This window comes from Quercus lobata, chromosome 2, assembly GCF_001633185.2.
Source record: "Quercus lobata isolate SW786 chromosome 2, ValleyOak3.0 Primary Assembly, whole genome shotgun sequence".
In the NCBI taxonomy this organism is placed as follows: Eukaryota; Viridiplantae; Streptophyta; class Magnoliopsida; order Fagales; family Fagaceae; genus Quercus; species Quercus lobata.
In genome coordinates this window covers 68,821,271-68,832,178 of record NC_044905.1, presented here as the reverse complement: position 1 = coordinate 68,832,178, position 10,908 = coordinate 68,821,271, and the positions used below count along the sequence as shown (strand labels likewise).

At 36.4% G+C, this 10,908-nt stretch overlaps 1 protein-coding gene across 1 annotated transcript; it reads left to right on the top strand.

The window, feature by feature from the left end:
• The first annotated feature begins 3,135 nt into the window (after positions 1–3,135).
• On the top strand, positions 3,136–6,792 carry LOC115976327. Its single transcript, XM_031097540.1, has 5 exons — positions 3,136–3,659; positions 3,767–3,919; positions 4,832–5,324; positions 5,500–5,613; positions 5,696–6,792. Exons 1-5 carry the CDS (start codon positions 3,234–3,236, stop codon positions 6,505–6,507), a joined length of 1,998 nt encoding a protein of 665 aa, XP_030953400.1. The 5' UTR covers positions 3,136–3,233; the 3' UTR covers positions 6,508–6,792.
• The last annotated feature ends 4,116 nt before the right edge of the window (positions 6,793–10,908 follow it).

The window sequence follows — 10,908 nt, the reverse complement described above, 5'->3', positions numbered from 1 at the left end:
CATGACGGCTTGCTCGTTGCTCAGCTACGTGGCAATCGCGTGGATGAGGATGGTGCCTATGCAGACGATTCGGTCCCGGGTTCAGTTCTTTAAGATCGCGGCGCTGAGCCTCGTGTTCTGCGTGTCGGTTGTGTTCGGGAACATATCGCTCCGATTCTTGCCCGTCTCGTTCAACCAAGCTATTGGAGTATTTAGAGAGAAAGCTTGTGGGTTTTCTCTTCCATGGATCTGAGCAAAAATTGAGTTGAGCTTCATTTCATTGAAAACAAAGAATAAGAGAAAGGGATTGATTTGATTTTGAATATTAAAAATAAAAAAAAATAAAAAACAAAAACAACGTGGGTGTGAAACAAAACAAATGAAAAAGGTCGAGTTTTTGAGGATGACCGACGAGGAATGTGGCTCTCTGCAAATATGGGTTTGAATTTAATTTTTTGAGTTTTAAATTTGCCGTGTTTGTGTTTTGTTAATCTTGTTTTTGCTGGGTTTTAAATTTGTTGTTCTTGCTGGGTTTAGTTCTTTCTGGGTTTTGTTGTTCTTGCTGGGTTTAGTTTTAAATTTGTTTTTGATTTTTTTTTATGAGAGTTTTTAATTTTTTTTATTTAGTTAGAATTAATAAATTAATTTTTTTATTTAAGGATTTTTTTTTTATGAGAGTTTTTAATTTTTTTAATTTAGATGCTGATGTGGCATTAAAAAATATTTTTTATTATTAATTTAGGCCACGTGGACATTAGTTTATTATTTTTTGACTTTGCCGTTTGCCACGTTTGCAATATCCGTTTTTGATGTAACGGTAGGGACTAAAATGGAAGCGTTTTTCAGGAGAGGGACTAAAAGCGGTAAAAAAAAAACTTAGGGACTAAAACGGAAATCGGCTGAAAATGTAGGGACCAAAATGTGTTTTTCGCCAAAAAAAAAATTATAATATTTTTTTTTTGTTAGTTTAATACTTTAATTTATTCTTAAATATGTTTTTGCACACCCTAATTTAAATCTTATACACCCTTACTACAAGTATTTCTAACTCTAAGAGCATGAGTAAGTGTTTGTGAACTGTAAGTGTCACTCTTTATTATAAATTTATATTATGTGTGTGTTAGTTAGGGCTGTTCATATTCATCCGAGTACCCGACCCACCTAAAGAACCGACCGGATCTAACCCGAAACTGGCCACCTGACTACTCTAGCAGGTTGGCGGCGGGTCTTCATCACCAGAAACCGATTCCGGCGGGTCGGGTTTCGGTTTTCATCCCTTAAAACCCGAAAAACCCGAACGGACCAAAAGATTTCCAGATTCCGGCCAAAATTTCCAGAATCCGACAAAAAAACCTAGATTCTGATGATATTTTTCCAGATTCCGGCGCTATTTCCCTTAGATCCGATGAGATTTTGACCGGATTTGGCGAAATCTCATCGAATCCAGTGAGATTTTCACTGGATTTGGCGAAATCTCATTGAATCCGGTGAGATTTTCTTCGGATCTGTGTTTTTTTCACCATTTTCTTGCCGTCCCGAATCCGATCGACCCGCCCGCCACCCCTTGATGTTTTGAACCGCTCAACTCAATTACTCTGGCGGGTCGGTGGCGGGTGCCTTTTTTCTCCACCCGATTCTGGGTTGGGCACAAACCCAATCCAGACCGGCCCGTGGACAGCCCTAGTGTTAGTGTGTCTAATATTAATTGTGTGCATTACTTTTTGTTATAATGTTATTTGTGTGAATAATAATATGTGTGAATATTTGTGTGTAAATATAATATAACTTTATATAATTAGGAAATAGAGAGGGTTTATTACATGTGTATGTATTGTTATCATGTTATAATAACTTTTTGTTATAAAGTTAGAAAAATTCAAGAAGAAAAATTGTAAAGTTAATGATTGTTCAAGCATTTGATTGGTTAAGTAGACATGTAGTGTATTATTTTATATATGAATGAGTGTTATTGTGTGTGTCAATAATTAATACAAAGCCAATGAGTTATGTTTATTCATTTAGTTTAAAATATTTTTATAAAAACAATGACAAATTAATAGATAATAATAACTGCATAAAAATAAAAATGTTAGACAAATTTAACAAAATAAAATGGTCATAACTACCCACATTGGCAATAAATATTCATAATGAACTATCATGTAACAATTCAAAATTTGAAAACTTGTAGAAGGAAAATGTAAAAAAAAAAAAAAAAAAAAATTAATAACTTGATATATTCAAGTTCTCTTTTTATTAACAATTTTTTAATTTAAGTTTCTTAATTACCTCTCTAAACAAAATTCTTGGAACCGCCACTATTTTTTCCTAACACTTGCAACTCACCACGTGGGCTAGTTGTGGCCAAAATTGTGGAAATTGTTATAGTAGTAGACTTACTCTTTAAAAGGGTGACTTTCCCTATTCCAAGAGTTAAAAATGGTGACTAAATTTTTTTTTCTCCCTCCTTAGCTAGTAAGACAGTGTTGCTTTGGAGTGTTAACGTATTTTTATTTAACACACACCAACTTGGGAAATGACAAAATACATGACTCAGGGTGCCAACATGTCACTTGATTGCCAAATTATCACAAATCATGGATGAAATGATTTTGATAAGTGTAATACCAAAATCATTTCCATAATTTGTCTACATGGCAACTTGTTAGTGATGAAATGATGGACTCATCATTTTTTTCCACTACATGTAACTTGCCACATAGGCTAATTATGGCCAAAATTGTGGAAATTGTTATAGTAGAAGAGACTTACTCTGTAAACGGGTGACTTTCCCTATTGCAAGAGTTGAAAATGGTGACTAGGTGATTGTTTGGATAGCGCGTCCACATCCAACATCCAGTGTCCAACGTTTTTTTTACAAGTCTCATGTACTGTTTATGAACCCACGGAATCTACAAGTATTTTTTTTTTTTCATAAAAAAATTTTAAAACCAGGTTGTACGGTACTATTCACATATTTAATAATTTTTTGTTACAGTATTTTCAGTTTTCAATTTTTAACAATAAGTGGTATCCAAATATACTCTAGATTTTTTTTTTTTTTTTTTCTCACTCACCTTAGCTAGTAAGATAGTGTTGCTTTGGACCGGAACGTGGCCAATTCCTCTGGTTAAAAAGAGAGAGAGAGAGAGAAAAATACAGTGGTAATAAGCTGACGAGTGAGTCCTGCCTCCTGCTTTCAACTTTCTTTTCATATTCATTTCGTTTTCTCAGAATCGAAATTCAAAAAATTCATGATGTCTGAAACCGAGTTCCATGGTTCAAGCTCTGTTGCTGCTGCTTCTACTACTACTACTACTACTCCATTATTACCCCATTATCACTCTCAGCATCAGCAACACCAATTCCTTAGCCATGGGAGTGTGACTGTGAACCCTCAGCCTCAGCCGCAGCATCAACAACACCAACAAAGCCTTTCACTTGCACAGAGAATGCAAGCAGACACATGCTTCCGCTGCCATCAGCAAGGTCACTGGGCTATATATTGTCCCTTCAAAACCCCACCCAGCAAATCTGAGCCGTCCACTTCCACTCCCAGCCCCACCAGAGCTCTTGATCTCCCCCTCCTTCGCTGCCGTTGTGGCCGGTACTGTCTCATTCGGGTTGCTCAAACCGACAAGAACCCCGGCAGGAAGTTCTACACTTGCCCTGGTGTTAATGTCAGAACATCATATACGATCATCAATTTCGATACTTTTTTTGATCTGGGTACTTTCGGGTTTCGATTTCTGTTAATGTTCTTTTTTGTTTGTCACGTTTTTAACAGGGTACCAAATGTAAGTTCTTTAAGTGGTGTGACGAAGTCAAAACAAATGGTGGAGCCAAAACGTGTTTTTGTCGAGCTGGGCCCTGTGCATGGGATATGATGACAAGTGGTCCCAATGCGGGTCGGGGCTACTTTGTCTGCAGAGTCCCCAAGGTGTACCTGCCCTCATTCAATATTTCTTGTAGATAATCTAGTTTATTGCAGCTATAATTTCTGGCTTCTTGATATATATGGCATGCACAAATTTGTTTTAGGCTTTGTACCTAATGTTGATTTTGATTGTACGAACTCTTTTCCCAGTTGTGATAGATATAGAACCATTGAGTAAGCTCACCAACTTCAACAAAAGTCACTAATTTGTGTTGTATTGCTATGAAAACATGGGTTCATAAACCTGGTTTCTTTGATGGTCTATGTTTCCGATTGGTAATTTGGTACTTTTCATGGAATATCAATTGCTTAGCTTAATTGAACCATTTGATTGTATTTCATTAACTTAAGAACTGCTGGCCTAGCACTCTGCGGTTTAGTATCTGCTTTTGTTGGCATGATTAATCCTTCTTGCAATACCTGATTGAGTGTAACTTATTAACATGTATAGAAGAAAAGTATATACTTGTTGAACTCACAGTTGGATTTTCCATTTAACAATCACTACCGTTGAATCACCAACAAATTTAGGCATGTAATGCAAATTCATATGAGATAGGTGATTAAGCATGTAGTGATATTTTGTGATATAAATTTTCTCAGTATCCATGATGCATTTATATTGCATGGTCCTTTGCTTATTTCATTGTTGGCATTAATATTATTAAATATAATGTGCCAAACATCCATCTGTAAGTGGGTCTTGCTTAGTTCCAACTACTTATACAGCACCTTGTCCTTAAACCAATACAGATAAAAATAAACTAAGAAACTTGAAAAGATATAGATCCAATGGCAGCATTTTAGGAGAGCAGCCTCTGTTCATTTTGTGTATCCTCCTTATAGAGCATTTTAAAATGCCATTCTTTCACATACTAGTTGATATCTGATTAATGGATTGTGGCTTTGAAACAGGGACAAGGAGCTTGTCATTTCCTTCAATGGGAGGATACTCAAGAAATTACCACAATTAATGATCTTGTAGATGAAAGCAAACATGGCATATCTGTAGATTCTACTTCAACAAGCCATGAGTTAGTCACTAAAATGGGTGATTTGAGTATTAATAATTTAAAGAGGAAGTTTGATTCACTAGAGATGGAAAATCCTCAACATCTCCCAACTTCTGTGGCTGTACATGAACATTTTGAGAAAGATCAAGAGCCTGTCATAGAGAGGAGTGAACATGATGAGACTTCAGAGAATTTAACATCTACAAAGTATATTGATCCATCACGAGTTGAGGACTCTTCAAATCTCCAAGACCTAGTTGTGCTGGAGGTTGAGTTGAGTTCCATTATGAAGAAATCACTCCTAACTACCCATCTGACATCTCAGGCTGAGATTCATTGCGGACAGGCTGAGTTCTGGAGGCAGATTACTGCTGCTGGAGACACTTCTACTGAAGGTATTTTCTTGCGTATGTACACATTTGCTATGTATCCTACAGTTACTGCCCAACCCAACCCCCCCCCCCCCTCCCCCACTGTATCTTTATAGTTTATGTTTCTCTTGCTTTATTCTTGCTAACTTGCTGCTTGCCCTTATCAGTTATCTGTTAATATATATTTTTTTTCTTCCAGTGACAGATTGTATAAGTCAAATTTTAGGACTTCATATTCTGGGTTGGTTGGGCCGGCTTGCTTTCCCTCCTCCTCGATGTTTATTAGTTCTTCCACCTCGGCCTCTCTCTTGCGGTAAATACAGATTACATTCCATTTGTTTGGTTTTTTTCCCTCTTTCATCTTTGGTTGTGACTCTGATTCATATTTTTGGCAGGTGTTTTCCCTAATTTTGATTCCATATCTGTTCCTCGAGATAAAGATGTGTCCAATTGTGAAGGCTCTGCTGACCTGCATCATAGCCCTTCAATTGTTGAATTTGATGAGACATCATCACAAATATCTTGTCGTGACACTCAGTCTTCGAGTGAATTGTCAATCCCCAAGAGTCCTCCTGCTTTGCTAAAAGGCAGCGTAACAACTTTAAACGTGGATGTGCTTGAGCAGACAGTGTTGCATGTTCAAAATCAGCTTCTTACCCATCTCGAATCAATGAATCCGCTTGAACACGAGTCCATGACACAGGTGGTGGAATCTACTTTTATCGTTTTGGATCGTCTATTAGTTAATTATACACCTTTTCAAGAGCGTGTGAAGGAGTTCATTGCCTGTGCATCATCATTTGCTGATATAGAGCAGTCTATCAACAACGAACATTCTTTTCAAGAGTTGATGGAGCGGTACCATAGTGAGAAAGTAAGGTATGATGATATTTCTCGCATCCACGATGAAATAATGACCGCATTTACAGACACCAATCAGCGTCTTCACTCACTTCGTGAAGAGGCTTCCTGTGTCAAAGAGTTGCTTCTTCGAATTGAGAATCAATTGTCCAGTTGTGAGGCTGAGACGAAGGAGCTAGAGACTCGTGTAGGTGATGTTTCTAGGGATATGTTGGAGTCTCAAAAGAGTTTGCAGACTGCATCTCAGGAAGCAGAAGAGGCAACAAAACTTTGTCATCAAAGGGAGCAAAAGCGTAATGCAGCCAAGGCAGCCTTAGAGATGGCAAGGATTAAGCTTCGGCAGTGATTGTATATTAACCATTCTCAATGTAAAATACAACAATGGTGTTTATATATGTAGATTATGCTGTATGATAGTGTAGATTGATGAGTCTCCTTAGTCCTTTCCCCCTTTTCTCTTTCAAGGTAGAAACGCTAACCAACTTTTTGCAAGGTTGGTAACTGAATATAGCTCATGAAAGAATTTGTTCTAAATTACTCGCTTATACACACATGCAAACCGTTCTCTGACCTGTGCTTTTGGTCTTGTTTGAACTTTGAACACAATGATTGTATATAGTTGTTTCCATTAGCCCCTGCATTACTCAACACTACAGTAATATACCTACTTATCAAGCAGTGATGAAGGGTCGTTACTTACAGGATTCATCTTTTTCTTATGGAGATATACTGAATAGAAAGAAAATGCTTAATTGTTTTTATTTTTGTCAGTCAGTCTTTCATTTATGATATGTTTGGTTGCTAAGAAAATGTAGAAAGACATCAAAAGAAAAAAAAAGAAAAGAAACTTAGATTTTGCATTGGGATTTGAGGAAATGTTTGGCTCTGTTCAACTGAGTGTAATACCAATAATTAGCATGTTGAATTCTGCTGACCATTTGAGAAACCAGAACAACATCAAGCATGAGGTTGTTTAGAATCTGTAACTGCTTTTCTTTTCCACAGTTTTTCTGAGCAGCCAAACAGAAACTTCAAGCTCAGAAAAGTAATGAGACTGTCTGATCCATCCGTATCTTGTTTAGAATCTGTAATGGTACTTCAGCTTCAGCTTTACAAATTTTGCTCTTTTTTTCTTTGGAAACTGTGTTTTCTTACATCAGTCTGATTCTTGGATTTCTTCAGAACTAGGGAGTGTATCAATGAATATGAGTATAACTTAGGCCATAATATACTCCAGCTGAGTTTGCTTCCATCCCCAGTTCTAAAACCTCAAAGAAAACTCATTCCTTCTGGTGTTCCTGCAAACACTTTGTTCAAGCTGTGTGTGGGAACCAATCAGCAGTGCATACAAGGAGTTGCCACTATTTAGGAAATTTCATGGGAACAATCTAAGTGTGAGAAAGTCAAAGGTAGCCATGGGAACATGCCAACCTTTCACCGTCATTCTGCGTGCTGTGTAAGCCATGGATCTAGATTTTGAGGTAATCTTTCACTTGCTGAAAATGGTGCTTATTCTTTTCTGTTTTAAGATTTTGAATGTGCATGAAGTCCCTGTATATAAATTTGCTCTCCTCCTTAGTAAAATTTGATAGAGTACGGTATTTGATTCATTTGAATAACCTTGTAGGAAATCAATAAACTGGAAAAATAGTTTATTTGGCATTAGAAGAAGCTTTTGGAGTGGTGCAGTTGGACAAATGTGCTAAGAACACAGATTTTTTTTTTTTTTTTTGATAGGTAAGAAAAGTTGTATTAAAAAACTACTCCATCAAAGAAATGAAGTAGGCAAAGAAGATATGTACAAGCAACAGAGAAAAACAAAAAATTATGTACAAGAAAGAATGGGAATCTAAAAACAGCAGAATGGATTCCCTAGAAGTAAATGTTGGTTTCAGACTTTCAAGTGTTAGAAAAGACCAGCCATATAGCTATGATACAATGTTAAAATAAGAAAGTATTAGGAAGAAGTAAGAGAAAATGAGAGAGAAAAAACATAAGTGATTAAGTTCGGCCTTAAAGGCAGATGTCTATTGTAGAATGCCCCAAATGGCTACAATGAACTTGGATTAGGATAATACAATGAACTTTGACTAATAATATAATGGGATTGGACATTGATATCTCTAAAATTAGGATCTAGTGCCTACCCTCCTTTGGGCACTGAGGTCTTATACATTGACTAATATATATATATATATATATATATATATTTTCCCCTTCTTGACTAAGGTCTTATACATGATAGTACGTTCAACTGTAATTCTAACTTATTGTTATCAATCTCAAGTGCCTATTTTAATTACTTTTGGGGGTGACGGGGGGATCAAGTATTAATTTCAAATATTGGTTAAAACTTTGAGACATCCTTACGTCCTTTTTCCTACTTTTAGAAAATGGGTACTTGTCGCCTAGATGGAACAAAATTATATAAGAACAGAGCCCTTAGAACTACTTTTGAGAAAATAAGTTTCTGAGAGCAGCAGCAACAAATAGTGTCATAGAATTCTATGATATGACTGAAAATGGGGTACTCTTTTGGCTAGTATAAATGGATTTTAATTTGTTTATATATTGTTTTTCTACAGTCGCTCAAATTCCTTCCTTAAAATAGAAATTGATGATCCTGCAAGACAAGCTATAGAGTTTCTTATACTTGCTGAAGCCCATAATATTTGGAGAGCTTTCATTAATTTTCTTTGTGCTTTGTTTAGCAACTCTAAACTAAGATAGTTAAAAATTATGTGCTTTTTTCCTTTTGAGTTTTTCTTTCCTCAGGTTTAAAAAATAATGGTCAGAACTTTCGTGTAAAATACTTAAGGAAGATAAATTAATTCCAGATGTTTCAGTTCCTGAAGATCTTGAATGCATTCGAAACAAATGTATACTCCAGAGCAAGAGAAGGCAAGCGTAAGGGCTGCTTTAATTCAGTGACTTCAAAATGAATAATTGTTGAGATAGTGGAAGCTATATTACCATTCACAAGTTGAGGCCTCTTCAAATGTCTTTCTGAAGAATCAACTGTGCTGACTTCTCAGGCTGAGATTCATTGCAAACGGGCAGAGTTCTGGAGGCAGATTACTGCTGCTGGAGTCACTTCTACTGCAGGTATTTTCTTGTGTTACCCACACACCCCCCCCCCCCCCCCCCCCCCCCCAAAAAAAAAATACTGTATCTTGTAGTTTATCTCTCTGGTTGACTTGCCACACCCTCGTCAATTTTGTATTAATATTTCTTTCTTTCGATCTTTTTTTTTTTTTTTTTTCAATGACAGATTTTATCTGTAATTTTAGGTCTTCATATTTTGGGTTGGTTGGGCCAGCTTGCTATCCCTCCTTGATGTTTATCATTTCTTCCACCTCAGACTTTCTTTTGCTGTAAATGTGGTTTTACATGCCATTTGTTTGGTTTTTTTTTTTTATCCCTCTAATCTTTGGTTATGACTCCTATTCATAGTTTTGGCAGGTATTTTCCCTTATTTTGATCCCATATTTGTTCCTTGATATATCTAATTGTGAATTTGACAGGCCATCATCACAAATATCTTGTTGTGACACGAAGGCTTCGAGGGATGTTTCTTGGAATTTGTCAATCCTCAAGAGTCCTCCCCCTTTGTTTAGAAGGCAGCACAACAACATCAAGCATGGAGGTGTGACACTGGGTAAACCAGAACAATTCAACACTATAATTAAAGAACAGGAAAATAAAGATCGATGGCGTAGGAATTGACAACTAGGCTTGCTTAGAGTTAACGTCATTGACAACCAGGCTTACTTAGAGTTAGCACCAACGAAGGAAAAAAAAACACTAGGGAATTATGTAGGTGAGGTTTCTAGAAATATGTTGGGAGTCCCAAAAGAGTTTGCAGGCTGCATCTCAGGAAGCAAAAGAAGCAACAAAACTTCATCAGCAAAGGGAGCAAAAGCAAAATGCAGCAAAGGCATCCTTAGATTAAGCTTCGGCAATGATTATGCCAGTGTAATAGTGTATATTAACAGTTTTCAATGTAAAATACACCGTGATTATGCAGTTTAATAGTGTAGATTGATGTGTCCCCTTAGTCCATTATTCCCCTATTTCTTGTTCAAAGCAGAAATGCTTTACCAACTCTTTGAAAGGCTTGGACTGCAATTGGTAACTGGGAACTGAAACGTGGCTCATGAAATATTTTGTTCTGAATGACCCTTTATACACGCTTGTATTGTTTACCATTCTCCGAACTGTAAATTTGGTCTTGTTTGAACACAAAGATTGTATACAGTTGTTTCCATTTAGCCTCTCTATTACGCAAACCCTATAGTAAAATAGACCTACGTACCAAGCAATGACTTGGATTCTTCTTTTTCTTATATAGCCCATTAAAAAGCTGAGAAGGTTATACTCAGTCCACTTGCCCAATTGGTGGGCTTCAAACACTGGTTATAAAACTGTGATATTGGAAGTATTCAATTTCAAGTTTCTCTTTTACATGATGACCAGGAAGAGAAAAAGTAAAAGGCCATGTCATTGTACTACTGAATAAACTCCTGAGTCACTTCAACAAGTCTAAAAATGCTTACAGTCTCTTGCGAGTGGATGGGGTGTTTACAAAAGTCGTACTTGAAAAAAAAAAAAAAAAAAGTGTGCGTGTATATATAATTATATATATGGCGGATATTTAGGGTTATTAAATTTGCATTCCACGAATTGGATTATTAAAAACTACTAAATCAACCATTTGAAGTTAAAAATGACTATTTTAAACCATTAT